This window comes from Zonotrichia leucophrys, chromosome 14 (genome assembly GCF_028769735.1).
Source record: "Zonotrichia leucophrys gambelii isolate GWCS_2022_RI chromosome 14, RI_Zleu_2.0, whole genome shotgun sequence".
NCBI classification, from domain to species: Eukaryota; Metazoa; Chordata; class Aves; order Passeriformes; family Passerellidae; genus Zonotrichia; species Zonotrichia leucophrys.
This window is the reverse complement of record NC_088184.1, coordinates 783587-807878: the sequence shown is the minus strand read 5'-3', so window position 1 is coordinate 807878 and position 24292 is coordinate 783587. Positions and strand designations below refer to the sequence as shown.

General features: G+C 56.3%; 1 protein-coding gene across 7 annotated transcripts in view; it reads left to right on the top strand.

The window, feature by feature from the left end:
• Positions 1 to 24292, top strand: part of LOC135454069 (ankyrin repeat and fibronectin type-III domain-containing protein 1-like) — a 241614-nt gene that overhangs the window by 198300 nt on the left and 19022 nt on the right. For 5 of the 7 annotated variants that reach the window (XM_064725806.1, XM_064725807.1, XM_064725804.1 and 2 more), the window contains one exon: positions 1784 to 1912. The exons of the other annotated variants lie outside the window; for them this stretch is intronic. In XM_064725806.1, the coding sequence (XP_064581876.1) occupies positions 1784 to 1912 (129 nt within the window). The remainder of the gene's footprint in view (positions 1 to 1783; positions 1913 to 24292) is intronic. 7 annotated transcript variants of the gene reach the window in all.

The following is a 24292-nucleotide window of genomic DNA, read 5'->3' as shown; positions in this document are numbered from 1 at the left end:
AAGGGGAGTGAGGAGGTGGGGATGGGGCTGGTGCCAGGCTCTGCTCTGTGGGCACCAGGATCACTCCTCTTCATCCTCTTTCTCCGGCTGTGAGTGGGGGAAGTTAGGGTTTGGGTTTCTTGTTGGGTTTCTTTTAAGGCAAACCTCATCCTTTACATCAAAGTAGGATTTTTTCTCAAGAATGTAAAGAATTGCCCTGGAAGGTCTGAACAGCTCTTTGCTGGCAGGGACTGGAGAGACAAGAGCCCTCTCCAGAAAGCTGTCTCCACACCATCCCCAGCAACAGCAATTCATAAGCTGAAAAATAAATCAATAACCAGTTAATGAATTGAAGATGTCTGTGTTTAAAATGTATCAGGGAAAAAACTGTTAGCTGGTCGGGGCTGGCCTAATTACTGTGAGGAAAGGCAGGGAGCTCTCAGTTCTGAGAAACAGCTTCTCTTTTTCTCTTTCTTTGGAGGTATTTTGTGAGGAGAGAGGAGAGGAGAGGAGAGGAGAGGAGAGGAGAGGAGAGGAGAGGAGAGGAGAGGAGAGGAGAGGAGAGGAGAGGAGAGGAGAGGAGAGGAGAGGAGAGGAGAGGAGAGGAGAGGAGAGGAGAGGAGAGGAGAGGAGAGGAGAGGAGAGGAGAGGAGAGGAGAGGATTGGCTTTAGCAATGTGTGTAGGTTCAAAGTTCCCCCCAGCTCTATCCTTCATCCCCTGGCACCTCTGTCAAATCCCTCCTGTCCCTTCCATGCCCAGCCCGGGCTGGCTGAGCAGTGGGAGCAGGTTGTGCTGGCACACTGATGGATGGGAGGCAGTGCCTGTGTCAGTGTGTGTGGCAGGGCTGGCACTCAGCCCCCGTGCCTGGTTGTGTGCCCAAGTCTGGGTGTCCCAGCTCCCTGGGCTTGTCCTGCCTTGCTCCGGGCTGGCAGCAGGGACAGGCTGTGCCCCGTGCCCAGCTTGGACCCTGGGGGTGCCACCCTTGGCACGGGGGCTCTGGGGGTGCCACCCTCAGCATGGGGGGCTCTGGGGCTCCCGTGTGCCAGTGGGAGGCAGAGGGCCGAGGGTCTCTGTGGGGCAGGCGCCTCCCCAGCCTGTCTCAGCCTGTGAGCCCTGTGCCATGGGCTTGGACACAGGGCAGGTGTGCCCTGGGCCAGCAGCCCTCCCTGCTGCTGGGCTGGGATGTGCAGCAGCTCCCAGAGCCTGTGGATGTGCCTTTCCCAGGTGCCAGGGGCTGGCAGTGCCGCCCACCTGCGGGGAAGGGGCTTTGTCAGCACAGACAGGTCCTTCAGTTGAATCCATTTGCTCCCACACGTTTCTGTTTCTGTCTCCAGAACCTCTCTGATGTGGGCTGATTTCCATGTCAGCCCTGCTCAGGGAAGCTGTTCTGGTGCTCGGGAGGCCACGGGGGCTCCAGGGTTCCTCTGAAGGAGCGTGTGGCCTTTGATTCAGTTGCTTTGCTTCTCTCCACTGACTGTCCCTGGCTGTTTCTCGGTGCTGGCTGTCACCTGTTGGAGCTTGGGGAGGAATGCACAGCCTGGGGAGGGAATTTAGCTGCACAGGGAGCAGAACCTGGCTCTCTCAGCCTGCCAGGCTGCAGCTCCACTTTGGCTAACATGGACCTGTGCTGGTCCTGGCCTGCTGAGCAATTCAACCATGCTGCTCTGCTGCTCCAGCACTGCCCACCCCCAGGGCTGGTGCCCGCCCTGGGAGCCCCCTCCTTTCAGCACTGAGCACCTGTGGCTGTGCCAGGGTGTGCCCAGGGCTGCAGGGCCATTAACACCTGTCCTCTCCCCTCCCCAGGTCGGAGAGCAGCCTCGCTAGGTTTGCCCACCGCTTGTCGGTGAAGCAGAAGCAGGAGAAGAGAAGGAAAGCTGAGTATGGCTCGGCCGAGCTGTCTGCCTTCCGGCCCAGGTCTCTGAGCATTGAATGGTAAGAGCTGCAGGACAGGGCTGGGACAAAGCTTCTGCCTCTCCAGTCGCCTCCTGTCCCCTTTTCCCACTGCTGCCATGGTCAGAGTGGTGTCCCATGGGACAATGGCCCTCCAAACCCCTGCACCTGCTGCAGAGCCCCCCAAGGCATCAAACGAGGGCCAACCCCCAGCTGAGTGTCTGCTGAGCTGGGGCACACGAGCACACAGCCTCTGGCAGCACCCACCACTGCCTCCTTCCCTTCCCTTCCCTTCCCTTCCCTTCCCTTCCCTTCCCTTCCCTTCCCTTCCCTTCCTTCCCTTTCCCTTCCCTTCCCTTCCCTTCCCCTCCTTCCCTTCCCTTCCCTTCCCTTCCCTTCCTTCCCTTCCCTTCCCTTCCCTTCCCCCTTCCCTTCCCTTCCCTTCCTCCCTTCCCTTCCCTTCCCTTCCCTTCCCTTCCCTTCCTTCCCTTCCCTTCCCTTCCCTTCCCTTCCCTTCCCTTCCCTTCCCTTCCCTTCCTTCCTCCCTTCCCTTCCCTTCCCTTCCCTTCCCTTCCCTCCAAACCTTCTTCCCAAACCTTCCCAAACCTTCCCAAACCTTCCCTTCCCAAACCTTCCCAAACCTTCCCAAACCTTCCCTTCCCAAACCTTCCCTTCCCAAACCTTCGCAAACCTTCCCAAACCTTCCCTTCCCGGAACCTTCCCGAACCTTCCCTTCCCTGCCTTAGAGGTGACCTGCTAAGGATATTTAAAAGAGCTGGAAATTACATTGCTTTCTGCTTCCTTAGATGGATAAAGGAGGGTAAAACTTAAAAAAAAAAAAGAAAAAAGAAAAGTGCTTAGAAATTGCAAGAATGTCAAATTTGGTTTTCAATTTCCCTGCTTTTTTTGGAGATCTTTCTGGCATTTATTGTGTGTTCTAGCACTTCAGTGTGAGGCTGTGGAACCCTCCTCAAAGGCTTCCTTTATCTGAGGTTCCTTGAGCATCAAAGCTCACCAGATATTAATGAACCAAAGAATTCAGGATATTTGGGGACAGACTGCTTTCCTCTCCACTTACACAACTTTCTTCCCTTTGCTAAGAGGATGTCATGAGGAAACCTGGTCTGCAATTACTCTCAATCTCCCAAAGAGACAAATATGTGAATTTGTAATGTAGCAAATAGGGAAACAAGAGAGAGCTCATTAAAAACCATCAGAGTTTGTCTTTATTCATAACAAAGGAGCACGAGAAGCCAGCAAATCTCTTTCCTCTCTAAATGTGTCTTTGAAGCCCCCGGGTCCCAGTTTAGCCCTGTTGGGGGATATTTGTGGTACATTTTCCCCACTCCACAGCATTTTCCTGGGGGAAACCATCTGTCTTGCATTTGGCACAGCACCTTGTGCAGCGAGGACTCGCAGCAGTGGCAGACGATGCTCTTTTGGAGGGATTCAGCCTGGGAAGGAGCTGTGCCTGAGGAGGGGCTGCCTTTGCCTTGGAGGTGCTGTGTCCCTTGGAGGTGCTGTGTCCCTCCTGGGGCTGAGGGACACAGCCCTGATGTCCCCATCCTGCAGGACACAGGCACAGCCAGGCAGGACTCCCACCCTGTGCTGGGGTTGTCTCCATGGCTTGGAGATACCTTGGGCTGGATCAGGCACCACCAGGGCAGCCAGGATGGGTGGCTCAGGCTGCTGGAGCTCAGGGCTGCCAGGGCACAGAGGAGGGGTCACCCCAGAGGGGCACAGTGGTGAGGGGTGGCAGGGGGCTGAGGACCCTGCCTGTTGCCTGCTCCCATCTATCTCATGTGCACAGGGCCTCAGGGAGGCATTCAGAGATTATCCCAGCCTTCTCTGCAGCCGTGACCTGGCCTTTTCCTTGGTGTGAAACCGCTTTTCTGTGTTCCCTGTACACCACCAGGGATCTCTGCTCATCACAGCAGGATCAGCACCCTCAGTCACTCCAGACCATCCTGGGGTGCACGTGAGGCTGCTCTTCAGTGCTCTGGCTGGGAAACTTGGCTCATATCCTGGCAAATCTACAGATGCCTAACTTGTCTTTCAGAGTAAATACCTACCCCCATCAAATCTGTCTGTATTTACAGCCCAGGGTTCCCACTGCGTCCTTTCACCTGCCTCTGCACAGAGGTGAACACCCACCCTGTGTGTGATGGGTTCAGCTCATCCCACATGGGTAACAGTGGCATGGAAGAGCAATGGACCATGTTTTCCCAAATCAGCAGCTTCTGAGAATCCTGCCCATCCTTACCTCAAGGCTTGAAGGCAAAGGACAGCTTCTCAACCTGCTGTTGCCTGTTGCCAAGGAGGAGGTAGAAAAGCATGACATCATCTGTGCTCTTTGCTTTGAAAAGCTGGGTGTCAGTTTGGGACAGGGATTAGAGTTTCCTGCTTGAAATTCCCACCAAAGCATTGTCAGTGCAACCCATCCCCACACGGGGCAAGCTGAGCCAGTTTTCCAGTGTTCCCAATTATTCAGATGCTCAGGCAGGGGTGGATGGAGCTGAGGTAGAAGTGAAGGAGTCTAACACTGTGTTCCTGCTCTGAGCACAGCCAGGTGGGACAGGACACAGATCCTTCACCTCCCCTTGGCCCTTCTCCAGTGTCAGGAGCCCTGGGCCAGGAGGAGCTGCAGTTCTTGCTGCCACAACAAGCGAGGGGCTGCATGTCCTGTGCTGCTGTCCAGCCCAAGTATGCTCCCAAGGCAGTGTGTGTGTCCATCAGAGCCCATGTCCCTGGCTCAGGGGACACTGGTGGCACAAGGCAGCTCTATTGCCATGGCACGTGTCCCTGTGCTGCAGCAGGCCCTGCTCCCAGCCCGGCCAGCAGCGAGCGAAGCCCTGTTAGTTCCACTTATTAAAAACAAAATTGCTGGGGGAAGGGAGAGAAGGCAGAGAAAAAGTGAAGTATTGAGAAAACACTTCTTTCATTCATATGTTGTTTGCTGAAATAAATACTTCATTATTAGGCCTTTTTTAGGGTATTTTTTTTAAAGCCAGCGCCACAAAGTCCCCAGTGTTCGGGCCTGTGAATGTGCTGGATCACCTCAGCCCATGGCTCCCTGTGCTGGTGTCCTGCTGTCAGAGGTGCTGGAGAGGAGCTTTCCCAGTCTTTGGGAGAAACCTGGGGGCTGCACATGTCTGGTTTTGCCCAGGTTTGCTGATTCCCTTCTCCTCTTTGCTCCATGGTGTGTGCTGGGTCACCAAGGCAGCTTCTGCTCCAAATGAGGCAAAAGTAACTTAGGCAAGGAAGTATTTGGGATTTTGTTTATTAAAGCTCTGCTTTCTGTGATCTCTGGTCCTAATCTAGCTCCCAAGCCTAAATAGCACAAGGCTACTAAAGCACTCTTGACTTGAAGTTCACCACATTCTGCTGATGGGGTGAAGATGAAAGCTGGTGATTCCCATGGAGTCCTCACCGTGTCCTACAGCAATGTCAAAACCCCAGCAATCCCTGTTCTCCCCTCTCAGAGCGAGCAGAGGCCTCCTCCAGTGCCTGTTACCTGAGATATGCCCCACATTTATCTTCCCTCTTAAGTGAGGCTGAATCCAATGGAAGGGCTGTGATCCCTGGTTTGCCCTTGTGTGGGCAGAGCTGGGAGCCTCTGTTCCCTCTTGCATCCTCAGAGCTCCATTGCTCATTGGGTCTTTCAGCCCTGCAGGTTTGTCCTGAAATCCTTTTGTCCCTTCCTTTTCCTTTTTAGCTCTAGCTCTGGTTTTCCTTCTGTTTGTTCCTGGGTTTGCTTTCCCCCCATTCTCACCACTTGTTCACGCTGATTCCCCTCTGTTTTCTTCTTCTTGCTTACTCACTGCTTTTCCTCTCTGTGCTCCTGGCATTCTCCCTGTCAGACAGGCTCCCTGTGATCCATGGTTGGAATGGCCTATTCCCATGGTGCCAGGAGAAATGCAGCATTCCTGCCTCCCACCAACCCATGCCCTTATTTCATTGTGCTCCTTGGCTGCCCACCCTGTGCTGGCAGCAGCGTCTCAGTTCCTGTGACAGGCTCAGCCCTGCCTGCAGCTCAGTTCCTGCCTGACCCTTGGCTCCTCGCTGGGATGCTCAGGGAGCTGCCAGCCCAGCAGCCACCCTGCAGAGCACACAGGCCCGGGTGGAAGGTGCCAAGTGAGCTGGAGCCACCAGGCACGGGAACCTCGCTAGCACCATCTGGTTGGTGGAGGTGGCACATGACTCTGCTGCACTCTGCCTTGTGTTTGGGGTTTGGTTGTAAAGATGTTTTTTAAGGGAACTGTTTTCAACTGTTTTTCAAGTTATTCAAAGTGTAATATTTCCCCTCTGAGTGGTCTCTGTTGGCGTGGAGGTTCTCCCTGGATGGCTGGGTATGGAATCCCTGCTGTGAAAGTGCCTCCAGCATTGGTGCTGTCGCTGCTGTGGGCAAGCAGCCAGGTGATCTGTCCCCATCCATGGGGTCCTTTCCTCCTGGCACCAAGTGCCGTGGTCCTGGTGGAGCTGCAGGGCTTGGAGGAAGTGCTGAGCTGCCAACTGACCCATGCCACTGTTCCTGATCCAGTGCAGGGGACTGCTGCTGTTGCACAGCTCCCTGAGAGCCTGCTGCTGTTCCCACAGCTGTCCACAGTCATCTGGGGCTGTCCCCAGGACTCTCTGTGTGACATTTGTCCCTTTGCCAAGTCAGCCAGCACAAAGTAAGTTGTTGTCAACTTTTTGGGAGGCAGAGTAGCAGCACCACAAAGATGGTGGGCTGAGAGCTCCTCCAGGTTTCACAGCCCTACTTGAGCCATCTCACTCCAGGAAAGTCTTGGAGCTTTTTCTCTTCCCGGACCAGGAAGCTCTTAGCCTGAGTGAGGGAAAACCAGGGAAATGAGGCCTGAGCCTTGCAGTGGAAGGGAAGGAATGAGAGAGCCTGGGAGCTGTGGGAGCAGGGAGATGCTTTGGGCAGGCTGAGCTGTGGGCATGGCCTTGGCAGCGCTTCCTGTGGGGAGCCAACCTTGAAGGGCATCACACCCCCATCCAGGGGTGCTAGCCAGGGGTGAGGTGACACAGAGCCCTGAGGTGACACACAGCCCGAGGTGACACACAGCCCAAGGTGACACAGCCCGAGGTGACACACAGCCCAAGGTGACACACAGGCCTGAGGTGCCACACAGCCCCGGGGTGACACACAGCCTGAGGTGGCACACAGCCTGAGGTGACACACAGCTGGGGGGTGACACAGCCCCGAGGTGACACACAGCCCCCAGCCCAGCCCCGAGGTGACACACAGCCTGAGGTGACACACAGCCCCGAGGTGACACACACACACACAGCCAGGGGTGACACAGCCCTGAGGGGACACACAGCCTGAGGTGACACACAGCCTGAGGTGACACACAGCCCCGAGGTGACACACAGTCCTGAGGGGACACACAGCCCGAGGTGACACACAGCCCCGGGGTGACACACACACACACAGCCAGGGGTGACACAGCCCTGAGGGGACACACAGCCTGAGGTGACACACAGTCCTGAGGGGACACACAGCCCTGGGGGGACACACAGCCCCAAGGTGACACGCAGCCCAAGGTGACACACAGCCCTGAGGTGACACACAGCCCTGAGGGGACACACAGCCCTGAGGGGACACATAGCCCGAGGTGACACACAGCCCCAGCCCAGGTCCGGCCGGCGGTGCTGAAACGAAACGCGAGGCGCTTTGTCTCAACTGGGAGCGCTTTAAGGCCTCGCTCGGGAACAATGGCCAAGCTATGGGGTCATTTGTTCTGGTATTTCAGCAGCTCCTCATGATTTATGGGATGTTTTGTTCTGCTGCTTGTCTTAGCTTCCCCCTCTCCACCCTCCCCGTCTCCATCCCTTCTCCATTTCAGCTCCTCCTCCCCCCGCTCCCAATTCCCCTAATAGCTGTGGAGCCTCTGTGCCTTATGCAGTCATGGTGTCTGTGACTTATTGAATTAGCCGGGTGGGAGCTGCTCTGCCACACCGTGCCGGGCCCTGCCGGCCTGTCCGGGCCCTGCCGGGCTGTGCCGGGCTCTGCTGGGCTGTCCAGGCTCTGCCGGCCTGTCCGGGTTCTGCTGGGCTGTGCCGGGCCCTGCCGAGCTGTCCGGGCTCCCGGGGCCCTTCGCCCGGGGCTCGGTGCAGCCGCAGCTTCCCTCGTGTGGCAGATGGACAGATGGACATTGCCATCAGCAGGGCCCTGCAAAGCTGGTGTAGAGACGATGGATGTGGCCAAGAGAAGCTGCAGCCCCCCAGTGAACAAGGAGGGCTCTGTCTGCAGAGACACGCGAGGGGCTCTGCTGGCTGCCCTGCTGTGCCATCCTTACCTCTCCTCCCCTCTCTGGCAGTGAGGTGATGCCGGCTGAGGAACCCCAGAGTTCCTGGTGTTGAGCTGTATGTGGGACAGTGTGGTTCAATAGCTTGGTTGTGTCCCTGGCAGCCTGAGAATGGCATGGCCAGTGCCTCGGGATGCACTGGGGAGCAGGGGATCACATCCCCTCCCCAGGGACCATGATTGAACAGTGACTGTGAGGGACATGCTGGTGGGGTGGGGAGGAGCGAGCCCTTCAAACACCCCTGAAAGTCAGATTACCCTCAGGAGAACATTGCAAAGGAACAATTTACTTGAGAAAGATCACTTTTTATCCTCATTTTCTGAGTTGCCTGCAGGCGGGCAGAGGCTGGAGGGCAGCTGGTGGTCCCGGTGGGACTGGCATGGTGCTGCAGCCACTCCTCAGCCCCGAGGCAGCTTTGGCAGAGGAGCCGGGTCCCTGCAGCCCCGCTCCTGCTGCCTCATGCTGCCAGCAGGGAGCTGGGAGCATTCTGACCTACGGGGCAGGTGGGAAAGGAGAGATCTTGTGCGTCTCCTCCTGGTGCCACAAGGCTCTGGGAGCCCAGTTTTCCTCCTCTTCTCAGGAGAGGCAGCTCAGCTTGTCATTAGGATGAGGCTGGAGAGGCTGGGAGCAGAGCAGGGCCTGGAGCCTCTCTGTGCTGCCGCAGGCTCCTGCAGGTCCAGCACGCTCTCCTCCATTTGTTTCTTGTGTCACTGCTGTGGGAGAAATTGAGTCCTCTGGGGAAGCAACAGAAGGAAAATGTTCAGGGAAGACTGATGTCCAGGTTCTCCCTGTCTGGGACCAGAGCCCTCAGCCAGATCCCTTCCTCTCTGAGAGCACAGGCAACAAATAACATTTAAAAGGCAAATATAAAATATTGTGCTGATTTGGTGCTCTGGCCGCTTCCCTCTGCTGGTAGCTGATACCTCCAATAAGATTATTTCTCAATCCATTACCTTCAACACACTTTCATTTCTCTCAAATAGCCCAATTGCCTGATTTGTTTTTATTTATTGTCATCATCCCTCTGCAATTTCCCATGGCCAGGATCTGCAAAGCAGGATGGGTGCCTTGGTCCCTGCTGAAGAGTGGAGGACACTCTTCATCCTGCAGGATCTCCACTGGTTCTTCTACATGAACATGCCTCTGCCTGGAAGGTGCCAGTGGATTTCCACTGCAGGCAACTCAAGTCCCATGGATATACTGGGGAAATTGCAGAGATGCCACAATCCTTGGTAGGAAAGGGAAACCTCATGGGTATCTAAATCTCAGTGCTAGTCAAGCCTTTCCACACCACCTGGTATTCCCATGGAATCCCAGAATGGTTTGAGTTGGAAGAGACCTTAAAGCCCATCTCATTCCACCATCCCAAGGTGCTCCAAGCCCTGCCCAGCCTGGCCCTGGACACTCCCAGGGATCCAGGGGCAGCCACAGCTGCTCTGGGCACCCTGTGCCAGGGCCTCAGCACCCTCACAGGGAACAATTCCTGCCCAATATCCAGCATAAACCTTTTGGTGTGAAGTCATTCCCCCTTATTCATTACCAATGGTGCCAGTGCACTGGATTTGGAAGGTTGTTGCTCTCCCAGTCCCCTTATCCAGCACACAAAAGTATCTCAGTATGCTTCTTTTAATGGGAATATCCATAATAGTCCTGGTTTCCTGCTACTGGTCAGGTGTTTGGATCTTCAGCCATGAACCTCCTTCTCCATGAGCCACTTTGGGCTTGGGGAAGGGCAGTGTGGAGGAGTTGCACATCTTGAGCAACTCCAGCAAGGGCAGCAGCACACTCCAGTTCTGGAATGCCAGGCTCCCTCCATCCCTGGGAGCAGAAGGGATCACTGGTTCTGCTGCTGATGCTTCTGGAGACATTGGGTCAGGAAACACAGAAGCATGGACATAGCCAGATAGTCCTGACAGGTGGCACTTTCAAGGTGTTCCAGGACTTTCAATCCTTCCTTGTCCCTTGAGCAGTGGCAGTCACTGTTGGGCAGGTTTCTCATGCTCTTAGAGAGTTTCCTCTGGCAGAGACAATTCTGCCTGCCAGGGCTCCAGACACCTCCTGTTTATCTTCCTGGAGAGTATCTCTCAGTGCCAGGTTGATATTGGATCTACTGGCTTGGATGCTGGCAGGATGGGCAGTGCTCTGGGGAGGCCAAGTGGGAGGGAGGAGTCAGCCCAGGACGCTGGGGCAAGGAGGACCATGTCCTTGGATGTGCTGGGACCTCTTTCCACCTGTGATGGAGTCTTACTGCACACTAACTCATGCCCATCCCTCATACCCAACCTTCCTGTGTGGGCTGGAACCTTTTTGGGGAAGTTGTGAGCCCAAGTGGCCTCCACACCTGCTGAGCCTTATGCCTGGTGGAGATCAGAGAGGGAAGTTATGTTCCCTTCCACTCCTGACTTCCACATTTCCTCCCTTTCTCCTGAAAATTAAACTATTCATCCATCTACCCCATCTACCTCAGCAGTTTCCTCCTCAGGGACATTCCTCTCCCTGTCTCATTTTACCTTTGTTGCCTTTATTTTTCTGGTAACAGGGAAGGTCAGACAGGGATGATCTTCTGCCACAAGGAACTGTTGGGCAATGTGGAGGAGAATTTTCCATGCAGGCAGTGCCAGATAGTGCAGATCTGCTAGATTTCAGGCCAGGCAAAGGCAAGGATCATGCCTGGCTTTGTCCAAGGTGGAACTGGGCACTTGGCAGTAGCTGCCAGTGTCACCCTGAGGACTTCTCTGTGGTCTTCACCCTGCCCACGGTGCAGAGCTTCACCTGAGCCCCCTCCAGGTCTGTTCAGAGTCTGCTTTCCATCCAAGTGTCCCAACAGGGCTGCCAGGGCTCATCAGGCAGTACTCGGGGACAAATCTCATGCCAGTGGTCAGGGCAGGGTTCTTGCTAATGGTTTCATTCAGTCACAGAATCATGGAGTGGGCTTTGTTTGGCCTACCCCTGCCCTGGAGAGCTCTGAGCTCTCCTTTGCTTTCAAGCATAGAATCATTGAATGGTTTGGGTTGGAAGGGACCTTCATGATCACCTCATTCCACCCCTGCCATGGCAGGGACACCTTCCACTGTCCCAGACTGCTCCCAGCCCTGTCCAACCTGGCCTTGGGCACTGCCAGGGATCCAGGGCCAGCCACAGCTGCTCTGGGCACCCTGTGCCAGGGCCTCACCTTCATTGCAGAGAAGAAATTCTTTCCAATACCCAATGTAAATTTGCCCTCCTTCAGCCTAAAGCCATTCCCCCTTGTCCTATCATTGTCTGCCCTTCCAAAAATTGCCTCTGCAGCCTTCCTGCAGGCTCCCTTTAGGCACTGAAGGGCTCTGAGGTCTCCCAGGAGTCTTCTCCAGGCTGACCACTCCCAGCTTTCTCAGTCTGTCTCCAGGGCAGAGGGGCTTCGCCCCTTGGAGCATCTTCATGGCCTCCTCTGGAATCTCTCCTACAAGTCTACATTTGTCTTGTGTTGCATTCTTGATTTGCAGTAAAAACTGGATTTAATGAACTTTGAAAAATGAACATATGACATTACATAGGGTTTGTTAAGCGTGGCTGCAGAACAGCTGCCGAGGTGAGCAGAGCTGTGAGGAACATGAGGAACATCTCTTCTTGGTGCTGTCAGGATGGGCTCTGGCCCGCTGCCCCAAAAGGAGCCACTGTCACCTTGAGGGGACTCTGGCTTGTTGGGCTGTGTCTCCACATAAACCCTGCAGGTTTCCCAGGGTGGGGTTGCTGAGGCCCCTGAGAGGGCAGGGGCTGCAGGATTACCTGGCACCATGGTCACTCACCTCCTCCTGGTCTTGCTTCTCCTCTCTATCCCCAGACTGCACGTTTAAGGTCAGAACCCAGAACTTACCAGAACTTCTGAGCTTCACCCACTGCAGAGAGGACTGGGGTACCTGTGGTACCTGAGGCTTCTCCTGGCCCACTGAGCAGCTGAGGACAAGAGCTGGCCCTCCTTGTCCCCCAGCTTCTCACTCTTTAAAAGGTGCATGGCAATGTTGTTCTCCTTTTTCAGGCACTTTGGTATTCCTGCCCATAGAGAGGGACTGGAACAAGGTGATCTTTCAGGTCCTTTCCAACCCAAACCATTCCAGGAATCTCTGATTCTATGAGAGCTGCTGGTGAAGGAGCTGCTGCTGTTCTAGGGCTCCTGGCATCTGGGTCTCGTGCTGGCCATGCCCCAGACCCATGGCTGACTTGTGGGCTTGCTCTGAGCTCCAGGCTGGCAGGTCAGGTTTTCCTGGTAGGCTTTTACATCAGCTTGTGCTGGCACTGTAGCTAAGAACACCAAGGTCAAGGTTTCTGTACCGAAAGTGGTGTCCAGAGAGGCTGAAACTTCTGCCCAGGGAGCACATTCTAAAAAAGTCTCTATTTCATCCCCGGTGTTCTGATTGCTGAGCACTGTCACTGGGGAGGAGGAGGAGGCAGTGACTGTGGTCAGAGGCAGTGGCAGGAGCAGAGGTAAATGGGGAGATCCAGGCAGGTATAATCTTAACCCAAATTCTTGTGGGTTTACAGATGTCACTGTGCTCCAGGCCCTGGAGTTGTAGGGTGCTCACTCCTCCTGTGTGCTGCAGTCTGCAAGCCCGGCCTGTGTCAGGGGATACCAGTCCTGAAGGAGTGAGTGATCCATCAGAGGCTGCTGGGGGATCAGTCCCTGCTGTCCATGCCCTGACTAGCCCCAAGGGCAGAGGCACCTCCTGAGGCTGGGCTGGGTTGTGGTCCCTCTGGATCTCCTTGGGAAGTGAGTTGGGCAAAGGGTTTGCTGTCAGGTTCTGCCATGTGCTTGTCCCTGCCTGTGCCACATCCTCCTGCTCCATCCTCCCTGCCCGAGCCGGGCTCCAGAGCCAAGTCCTGCTGTGCCTGCAGGGGACCTGGGCAGGGTTTCCTGTGCCCTGAAATCCTGCAGAACACCGGGCCAAACCCTGGGCAGCAAGAGGCTGCTTCTGCACACAGGTAAGCTGCTGTGATATTTAGTCAGTGCTCCTGCTCTCCCTGTCTGTGCCTGGTGCACTGCTGCTGTCCAGCTGGGGCCTGAGGAGCCTCAGCAGTGAGCACACTGCTGGAGCTGCAGGAGGTGGAACTCCCAGTGGAACCCTGCCTGATTCCTGTGCAAGTGGAAGGAGGATCCTGCCAAGCGATCCCATCCTCCCAGCACAGTCCTGGCCCTGCTCTGCCCCGGTCATGAGCTCTGGAAGGCTCTGGAAGGCTGTGGCAGGCAGGAAAGTTTTGCTTGTGGAGCACAGCTCAGCTCGGGTGAACTCCACATGAACTCCAAGTCTCTTTGGCCGTTTTCTGTCCTGATGATGCAGGGAGGTCAGGATCAGGATCCTGCACTGCACAGGGACCCAAGGCTGCCTTCCTTGTCATCACCTCATCCTTCTGAAGCACAGGGGCAGCTTCAATCTCTGCTCCCTGTGACCAGGGACAGGCCCATGGAGCAGCAGCAGCTGTGCCAGGGCAGGGGCAGGCTGGATCTCTCAAAAAGGTTCTTTGGCCAGAGGGTGCTGGCACTGCCCAGGCTCCCCAGGGAATGGGCACGGCCCCGGGGCTGCCAGAGCTCCAGGAGTGTTTGGGCAGCACTGCCAGGGATGCCCAGGGTGGGGTTGTTGGGGTGTCTGTGCAGGGCCAGGGATTGGACTTGTGACCTTTGTGGGTCCCTTCCAGCTCTGGCTACTCCAGGATTCTGTAGTTGTTGGTGCCCAGGCAGGACCAGCAGCAGACATGGAGCTGTTCCTGTGTTACACTGGGACTGTGCTCCTGTCACCTTTGCTCTCCCTGGTCCCAGGGGATGGTGGGCACAGCACCAGGGCTTTAGTGGCCTGCTCAGGGGTACCCAGATGGTCTGTGAGAGAGTTAAATCCCCCTCCTCGTGACACTCCCACACTTTGCCTGGAGATTACTCTTGTTCCCTCCCATGTCTGTGTTCTGACCACAGAAAAATTGGGGCAGTGGAGCCAGGGAGGCCCTCAGGGCTGAGGAGTTGTTGGATCAGTGAGGGGAAGGTGTGATTGCAGTGTGAGCCACCCATGTGAACACGGGACAAGCTGTGGCATCCTAAGGCAGCACGTGGCCGGGCACAGTGGGGTTCTACAGATCTGTGAGCATCCTGCTGCTGGGAAACCTCTTGCAGCACATGTGAAACGCAGGGTGAGGAGCATGGTGGGGAGAGCTGGGTGTCTGAGGAGCATGGGGGTATCCCCACCCCTCACCTCACTGCTCAGGGGATGAAGACGGGGAGGAAGGAGGCAGCAGCACCCACCATGTGTTGGGGCCACCAGCTCTGGAGATGTTTCTCAGCCCCTTGGTGGTGGAGGGCCCAAGGTGGCTGTGTGTGGCTCCAAGGTCCTGTTTGGTGTCACTGTGTGAGCAGGGATGTCCCAAGGGCTTTGGGAGATCTTGGAGGTGCTGTCTCCTCTTGCCCCCTGCCACCCTTGGTCTTTGGAGCTGCAGGGAAGCCATCCCTGCGAGCTGCCTGGAGGGATGAGGAGGGCACCACAGCTTACCCTTGGAAGGGCTGTACAGCATTTCCCAGTAGAAGTTTGTTTCTCTTACCTTTGCCAGGCTTTAACTGTTTGGGCTGGATTATTCCATGTTTTTCTGCCTCAGGCTGAACTTTCTCCTTTTTTTTCCCTCTATTTTTCCCAATTTTCAGCAGAAGGTTGGGGAAAAATGGCAGCTTTGTCAATTTATCTTTTTTTTTTTTCCCTGCTGTCTCTTTGTTTGAGGGCTTCTGGTATCTCCACTCTTTGAAAAAGAGACTTGAAATTTGGCAGGGATGCTGCATTCCTGCTGGAAGTCAACATGGATTTGGTCAAATGGTTAGCCATTGGAAAGCTGGGCATGCCTGAGGAGGTTTTCAGGGGCCAGCTGCTGGTGTCTCCATTTGCAAAGGGATTCTGGCCACTCTGTGTCCTCTGTCCCTTTCTCTAGGGACACCTCCTTGCCCGGGCAGGTCCAGGTCAGGGGTGGTGGCTGAAGGAGCCGTTTCCAATGAACTCAGAAGCAGATTACGAAGACAAGGTTGTTTCTGTCCCCATTTCCCGTGTGTGGCACTGGCTGTGGGTATCACCTGCCTCTCACCCTCAGCAGAGCTCAGGCCAGCTTGGGCTGTGCCAGGTGAGGGGAGGAGAAGCTGAGGAAACGCTCCTGTCATGCCAGACCTGGGAAGGGTGTTTGTAGACCTGCCTGCCCCATGGGTGAGCTCAGCAGCATCACATCCGTGCATGGAGGGACAGAATCCCAGAGCCATTACAGCTGGGAAGGACCTTCAAGGCCATCAGGTCCAGGCTGAGCAGGTCCTGGTAGCTGGAGGTTTGTCCTGGTGATCCCTATGGTTTTCAAAGTTGCTCTTTTATATTTGAGTGGAAGCTTTTCCTAATTGCTGTCCCGAGGGCTTTGGAAATTCCTCCACAGACTCTGTTATCTTCAGCTGGGGTTTCTCTACTTGATGGGACCTCAGAGCTTTCTGCAGAGGGAGGAATGACACATGAGCTGGGAAAGCTCTGCTCTGATGAAGAACAGGCAAGCCCCAGCTGGCAGGAGCTCCTGCTGGTGGTCATTGGCCCCAGTTAGTGCAGGTACAAGAGTGCTCAGGCACTTACGGGATGTTTTCTAGCAAAATGGTGGAAAAAACTGGCTTCTCCTCGTGGGCTGCAGGCTTTGGACCCTGACCCCATGGAGATCAGTGGCAGTGATGACCCCATGGCAGTGACCCAGCCCCTCTGGTGCTGCTCATGGGTTGGGTGGTGCTGGATGAGACCAGCCCCAGGGCGAGGTGGTGGCGTGCTCAGAGAAGGTCCTGGTGGGTGCTGGGCAGGGAGCTGATCTGGAGGGAGCTGGGAGCAAACCCTGGCATGAAGCTGTGCCAGGCCAGGGGTTTGCCAGGCTGGGACAGGCTGGAGAGCCTGCTGGGGGTGGCTGGGTTGGCAGCTGTGCCAGGGACAGTCTGTGGGCAGTGCCCAGCTCTGCTGGCTGGCTCCTGCTGCGTGCCTTCCAGCGGGAAGCGCCTTTCTGACTGCAGTAACATTTACCAGCTGGGAGCAGCTCTGGAGCTGGGTGTGTGCGTTTGTCTGCCCTTCCATTGTCGCTTGGCCGATGTCTCCTCCTCCCCGCTGAGATCAGTGGCTGTGGGCTCCCTTTTGTAACCCCTTTGGGTGCAGCTCTGGAAGTCTTCAGCCTGGTTTCGGTCACAATGCTGCTCCCATCTGGCTGGAGGTCTTGGGTGGGACAATGGAATGCAGGTGGCTTTCCACCAGAAGGGACATCCCAGTATGGGCTGGAGGACTGGGAAGTACAGGTGGGATGTAGGTGGCTGAGGATGAAGCCCAGCCATAGGCATGGGGAGCTGAGCTCAGGGGACCTCCAGAAGACCTTCTTGGGCCATTTCTCTACCATTTCATGGTTCTGGAGAGGATGTGGTTCCCGCCGGGAGGTGCGTCCCGGTGGCACGTCCTTCCCGGTGGCACCAGGTGGCGCAGGAGGTTAAAGGATTTGGCTCTCTGCAGCTCTGGGTGCACACGGATTGCCTCCCACTGCTGTGATGAGCCTGCAGGTCTCAGCCCCCGGAGCCGAGCCAGGCCAGCCTCAGCCCCAGGGCCAGGCAGTGAGGATGGGGCTCCCTGGAGCTCTGTTCCAGCAGAACCAGGAGCTGACCAACCTTCAAACCATCGTGGGGGTCTGCATGTGGACCCCACCGTGCCAGGGAAGGCACAGTGAGGCAGAGGAACCAGACTCGGGGGTAGAGCCCAGGTGGTGTCAGGGCAGTGAGGAGACACTGGAACATTACCCTGGGGTGAGGCCATGACAAAACATATGACATCCTCTGGCCCAAGCTACAGCAGTCCGGGCACAGACAGGTGAGTGCTTCTTCCTGGCTCCTGGAGGGTCCTGGGCTCTTTGGTGGGGTGCAGGAACATGGCAGCAGCCCTCAGAGCAGCTGGGACACTGCCATCCCAGCCCCCTTCCTTCTCCCATTGGAGCAGCCTCTGGCCCCATGGGCTCTGCCAGCCCCTGCCCTGCTCCTTCCCCAGAGGTGTGTGTCAGCACCCAAGGAAGGGGACAGGACCAGGCTTGGGTGAGTGTGACCTTACATCCCTTCTCACTCTTCCCAGCATGCCAGCTGTTCCCTGGGCATCTCCATGCTGAGCATTTACCTCCTGCTCTGTTGGATCCAAAGTGGGCCCCTGAGAACCCACAGGGATACTTTTTCTCCCTTCTTTTGCCTTCAGTGATCTTTGATTTCAGTCGTCGTATGACTCAGCTCCTGCATTTGATCCCTGGAGCAGGGTTTGCAAACATGCAGCTGTGGCAGGAGTGCTGCTCGTTCCTGGCAGGCCAGCCTGGGATAGGGTTTCCTCCTGAGTCCCCACGGCTCATCTGCTTCCCCATGTGAAATCTGATTTAACCAGGGTGCTGTTAGTGGCTTGGAGGTGTCTCCCAGAGCTCTGCTGACCTGCTCCAGCATCTGGGCCTCTGAGCTCCTGGCAGGATGGGAAGGGAGCAGAGCAGGTGCTCTCTGGCCCCTCTGTCTGCCCATCCCTACCTGCAGAGGTCTGGCTGGTTGCTGGTGCTGGAAGCATCAGGCACGTTTGGCTGTGGGGCTGAGCACTGGTTGTGGCAGTGGCTGTGGGACACGGTCAGTGGAAGGTGACACCACGCAGTTCCCATGAAGGGCGATCTGGGCACTGACCTGGGTGCTGCCCCTTCTTGCTGCTGTTCCCTGTGGGCAGCCCTGGTCTGCAGCAGCTCCTGACTCAGCAAGGAGCAGCCAGCAGTGGTGCTGGGCTCCCTCTGGGGTGCTGGGCTCCCTTTCTTAGGTGAGCACAAGTCCCAAACCCCTCCAGAGGTTTGCAGGGAACAGGGATTTACAGAGTGCAGGGGTTTGCTGCGCACAGATATTTGTAGAACACGGGCTGTCAGCAGATGGGTTTGCAGGGGACAGGGGTTTGCAGGGGACAGGGGCTTGCAGGGCATAGGGGTTTTCAGGGGTTTTTAGAGGGCAGGGGTTTTTAGAGGACAGGGGTTTTCAGGGGTTTTCAGAGGACAAGGGTTTGCAGGGGTTTGCAGGGGCAGGAGTTCACAGGGAATAGAGGTTTGCAGGGGACAGGGGTTTGCAGGGCAGGAGTTCACAGGGAATGGAAGTTTGCAGGGGACTGGGGTTTGCAGGGTGGCTGCAAGCTCCCACCGAGCCAGGCCCCAGGGCTGTGTGCTTGGCTCTTGGCACCAGAGCTCTGGCTCTGTCTGCCTCCTCCCTGACGGTGCCAGGGCTTTTGGGTGGTCACAGGGCTGTGATCACAACCAGCACTGCTTGGTCTGTCATGGGTACCTGGCACCGGGCTGACCACGATGGGCTTCCCCAGGAACTTTGATCATGGCTCAGGGCAGCTTGTCCTGCTCTGTCCTGTCTCCATCAGGTTCCAGTTAAAACCAAATGCATTCTCCAGCCTAAGCTGCACAGTCGTTTGAGCCCTTCCAAAAATGAAACAAATACCCACGGACTGCAATTCGAATTGCAGCTCAATTAGGGCTTGTTCCCAATGCGATCATAAAACCTCCAGTACGAAAACAAACAACCCAACCAAACCACATCCAAGCCTGACAGCATCCTCTGGAATGCCTTTAAAATAACAAGGAGGGCAGAGGAAGATGAAAGCAGTGTGGCCAGTGGAAAGAAGGCTCTTTGGCCCTGAGGGGCAGCCTGGGGGTGGGCTGAGCAGGTGTGGGGCAGGGCAGTTTGGGAGGGGGACAGCACAGGAGGTGACAGATGGGATGGAGACGGGCTCGAGGGTACCGTGGAGATGTGGGCACATGCGGTGTGGAAGTGATGAGCACGACAGACATGGGGCAGCCTGGGGCCCAGGGCTGGGCTGCTCACAGGGGGGTTTCACAGGGCGAGGAAGAGGAAGGTGCAGAGGTGGTTCGGAGCGTGGAGGTTGTTCTCGGGGAGGCTCGATGTGTGAGAAGGGGGGGAGCGCGGGCCGGAGCCGGCGGCTGGAATGCGTGTCCCGCGTAACCCTGGCTTGCGCCGCGTCCAGCCAGTCTGGTGCCGCGCTTCGGGTTTCACGGCGCACTTTAAACCCGGCCATATTTAGCGTGAGCCTCGCCGGCCTGTCAGGGAGGGGAAGCCGCAGCACGACTAATAAAAAAAGCCAAACAAAAACAATGTAATTAAAGAGACTCAGCACTGTGTGTTCCCATAGCAAGAACATTTACCCAAGACTTCCTTGCTCAGATACTTAATGTCAAGCGGCAATTAAAGGCTGGCTTTGTGGCGGGGCAGCGAGGAGGGCTTGCCCGGCCCGGCAGACGGGAGCCCGGGGCCGGTGGCGGTGCCGGTGGGAGGGACCGGCGCCGTTTGGCACGGGAGGTGCCCGGGACACTGCAGGTACCACGGGGATGCTGCATCCCCAGCAGCAGCTCCCGAACCGCTCCGGGCAGAGATGCCCTCAGTCTGTAATGCACAGACCACTCGGCTCCATCCTCACAAAAGTTTGGTAGCACAGAAGCAGAAAAGTGGATTTTCTGTGGATTTTCTAGGTAGGAACCTCTGGGCAGGACACGCAGCAGCTCTGTGGGGTAAATCCTTGTGAAAACAGTAAAATCAGCAGAGCTGGGCTAGGCATAGAAGCTTCCAGCGTCTCCTTCCTGACCCAGATCTGTGCATGGAGACTGTGTGAGCCTCTGAAATGTTGAATTTCCTCCCTCAAGGGATGGTTTGGGGTGTCTGGAGCCAGGCTGTGCCCACTAGTGCCCCGTTCATTGCAGCCCAAGGTGTTGCTTATGGGCTGCCTGCCTCGGCTGGTGAGGCAGTCATTGTGCCATGTCCCTCAGCAGCACAGTGCCCAGGAGAGGTGCCCCGTGCCTGGCAGTGCTGTGTGAGGTGTGTGGGCAGGACGGTGCCCTGCATGGCACGGCCAGCACAGTGGCACTTTGTGATGGCAGCCCTGCCTGATGGCACATGTCACAGGGACACTGCAAGTGAAGGTCTGATTTGGCAACATTTTCATGGCCATTGAATCACAAGATCCTTCTGGTCTCACTTTTTAGCAGTGATCAGGAGGTCTAATGAAAAAAATAAAGAAAAGCAAGAAGCAGCAGCATTGTTGTGTGGCAGCAGAGTTTGCTCAAGCGTCTCTGCTGCCTTCCTCCCCAAGGGCGCTGCTGGGCCTGCAGCAGTGGGGTGTTTTATGGGACACTGTCAGCAAGTGATCTACTTGGTTGGCTCCAGACTTCTCTTGGAGTCCTGAAGTCTCTGTCTTTCCCAAATTCAGCCTGTGATTTAAGTAGGGATGAGACATTTGGGCAGCTCTTTTGTGCTGTGCCAGGGGACATGGCTGTGCTCAGGAGGACACTGCTGACCCCAGCCTGTGCTGTGGGATCTCCTGTGTCCAGCCTGTGTCAGTGCCCTCTGGCCACAGCTGAGTGAGGACTGGACCCAGGGGTGAGGGGGGTCCTTGCCATGTGTTCCCAGTGCAAGTGCTCCCCAAAGGATGCAAAAACCCTGCAGGTTTGGGGAGCAGCCTGGATGGCACAGGAGGAGTGCTCCGAGGGGGAATGCTGCTCTCCATCTCCTGGAGAGGTGCAGGGCACTGGGCACTGCTGGATATTGCAGATCTCACCCAGGATGTGCTTTTCATTTGGGTTCTGAGCTGCTGGGAGTCAGCTTTCCCCTGCAGAGCCGTGCTGTGCCAGGCTGGGCTGGGTGTCCATGGGGTGTTCTCTGCTCTAGGGGCCATGAGCTGCTCGGGCAGCACAGACACACCGTGTGTGCCTGGCGTGGGGACAGCAGGGACAGTGTGCTGCCATTGCTGCTCGGGAAGGTCTGCACTGACCCAGGGGCCTGACGCCACGCTGAGCTCTTCCAAGCTTTGGGGTCTAACAGCACTGGGTTTCTGGAGCTCCAACAAAAATGTCTTGGCAGGAGAGCATCTATATAAGTTAGTTGTTATTGCTAAACAAAAGAGGCATGCTCGCTTCAGCTCCACTCAAAACAAAACCCAGCAGGTTTGCCAAGTGGGGAGAAAAGAAAAAAGCTGGAGGAAACACAAACAAACAAACAAACAAATAAACAAAGTCTGCTTTGGTGCCTTTCCCTGGACCCAGGTTTCAATAGGCACGTGCATTTTCTAGGCAAATGATGTTTCTGTGGAGCAGGAGTGTTTTGCTCTGTGTCTGCATGGCCAGGTCACTGCACAGCACCTAAATGCCTTGGTGGTCTGCACAGCCCAGGGTGGGTAACTGCTGTGCCTGCTGCTCCATGAGCCCTGCTGCCTTGCAGGGATGCTGATCATGGCATTTGGTCCTCGTTCTGAGCGTGCTTTTTGGTGGGTTATGAAATCCCACTCTTTGGAAGGGCTCCCCTACTCATGTTCCATGTTTAATCCAGCCTCTGTTTTGCCAGTCATGAAAAATTACTTATGCTTGGGCAAAAAGAGTGGAAAATGCAAACACATCAGCAGCTCCTCTTCATGCAGGACACGGCACTTCTTGTTGCTGTCCCCATGGCTGTGGGGGAGCTGCTCTGAGTTGTTGGTGTCCAAGTGTCCATGGCCATGGTTGTGAATTCCTGCTGCACAGGGGTGAGCACAGCCCTGGACATGGGGCAGACCAAGTGTGCTCAGGTGTGGAGAGACCTCTCACACTCAGGTTTTTCTCTCAGGAAACACCTGTATGTTGATTTTGCCACTTGATCTCATAGTTTCATACAGCCATGGGACAGCTCAGGTTGGAAGGGACCTTAAAGACCATCCAGTTCCACCCCTGCCATATCCAGGGACACCTCCCACTGTCCCAGGCTGCTCCCAGCCCAGCCCTGTCCAGCCTGGCCTTGGGCACTGCCAAGGATGCAGGGGCAGCCCCAGCTGCTCTGGGCACCTGTGTCAGGGCCTGCCCACCCTGCCAGGGAACAATTCCTCATTCCCAATATCCCATCCATCCCTGCCCTCTGGCAGTGGGAGCCATTCCCTGTGTCCTGTCCCTCCATCCCTTGTCCCCAGTCCCTCTGCAGCTCTCCTGGAGCCCCTTTAGGCCCTGGCAGGGGCTCTGAGGTGTCCCTGGAGCTTCTCCTCTCCAGGTGAGCACCCCCAGCTCTGCCAGCCTGGCTCAGAGTGAGGAGCTCCAGTCTTTGAAGCATCTCTGTGGCTCTGGACTCACTTTTCTATGCTGGGGGCCCAGATCTGGGGGCAGCTCTGCGGGTGGGGTCTCACCTGAGTGGGGCAGAGGGGTGGATTTGCCCCCTTGCCCTGCTGCCCGTGCTTGGTGCTGATCACCTCTTGCTGTGAGCTCCCTGTTGGGGGGAGCCTGGCTGCACTGGGTTGTGTCCCCCTGAAATTGGGTTTTGGGCTGCTCCTGTTCCATCCTTGGATACCCCTCTGGGCTGAACTGGAGCATGGTTCAGGAGAGTATCCCTGGCATCTTGTGCTGACACACCACTAACATCCACATAGCTGTGAGGCTTCAGCAAACTCTGCCAGGGCCCAATCCCTCTTCTGCTCCCAATACCAACCCTTGTCCTTAGAAAGCCACCAGCACCTTTCACCCCCCTCCTCCAGGCTCCCTTTTTCTCGCGCACAGAGCCCTGCTGCTTCCTTGTTTGCTGCATCAGGGACTGGTGGGAGCTCCCCGCAGTGACAGCCACCCCCAGTGACCCAGGGGCTGCAGTGCACAGTGACCTCATGGCAGCTGCTGTGCCCGAGCCTGCCCTCCCACTGCCACCCTGAGCAGGCACCACAGCCAGCCTGGGGCACCCGGAGCCTGGGAGGGCACTGCCCCAGCACAGCCCTGCTGGCACAGGAGCTGCTCCCAGCTGTTCCCAGCTGTTCCTGGGGCCCTGGGATGGCCACCCTGGCCCTCACCAGCCACGTGTTGGGATCATGGACTCCTCTGGGTTGGAAGGGACCTCAAAGATCATTTATCTCATCCCACCCCGCCATGGCAGGGACACCTCCCACTGTCCTAGGCTGCTCCAAGCCCTGCCCAGCCTGGCCTTGGGCACTGCCAGGGATCCAGGGGCAGCCACAGCTGCTCTGGGCACCCTGTGCCACGGCCTGGCCACCCTCACAGGGAACAATTCCTTCCCTATGTCTGTCCTGGTGAGCTGTGGGCAGGGTGCCATGCCCTGCCTGTCCAGGTGCCCGCTGGGCAGGGCTGTCCCAGCCCCTGGCTCTGCTGTCAGGGGCACAGCAGCCCTGGCTGTCAGGGACTGGTTCTCAGCTGGACAACTGGAGGGGCTACGCCCTTCTACAAAATGCACTTAAAATCAAGGAATTGCAGCAATTATTAACACTTTTTACTAGGCCAAGATCTGCAGTGTTGCAAACATTAACATTCAGAATATCCATAAACCACGTTGTAAAGTACCCAGTGGATTTGCTTGTTTGATGCTGGAGGAAGGGAAAAAACGAAGATGCCTTAGCTCATCCATTCTCATGTACTTTTTTTAAAAAAGAAAACCACCTCTATTGCATTGGTTTCCTGAGACAGAATCACAGTTAGAATCACTAAGGTTGGAAAAAAACATTTAAGATCATCAAATCCAACAATTAACCCAGCACTGCCAAGGCCACCACTAAACAATGTCCCCAAGTGCCACATCCACTTTTAAATTCCTCAAGGGATTGTGACTCCACCACTGCCCTGGGCAGCTGTGCCAGTGCCTGAGCACCCTTTCAGGGAAGAGGTTTTCCTGATATTCATTCCAAACCTCTCCTGGCACAGCTTGGGGCTGTTTCCCCTTGTTCTGTCCCTGTTCCCTGGAGCACAGCCCGACCCCCCCGGCTGTCCCCTCCTGTCAGGAGCTGTGCAGAGCCACAAGGTCCCCCCTGAGCCTCCTTTGCTCCAGGCTGAGCCCCCTCCCAGCTCCCTCAGCCCCTCCTGGTGCTCCTGACCCTTCCCAGCTCCATTCCCTTCTCTGGACCCCCTCCAGCCATGGGAGTTCCAGAACTGACCCCAGTTGGATCTGACCAGTCCCACCCAGCTCATCCTTCCACAGAACCTCAGCCTCTTCTCTGGAGAGGGTGATGGAGTTTGCTGGTGTGTGGGTTTATGGCACTGCAGACCTGATGTCCACATCACCTCCCCGATGGTCACAGAGACCTGAACTGCTGGG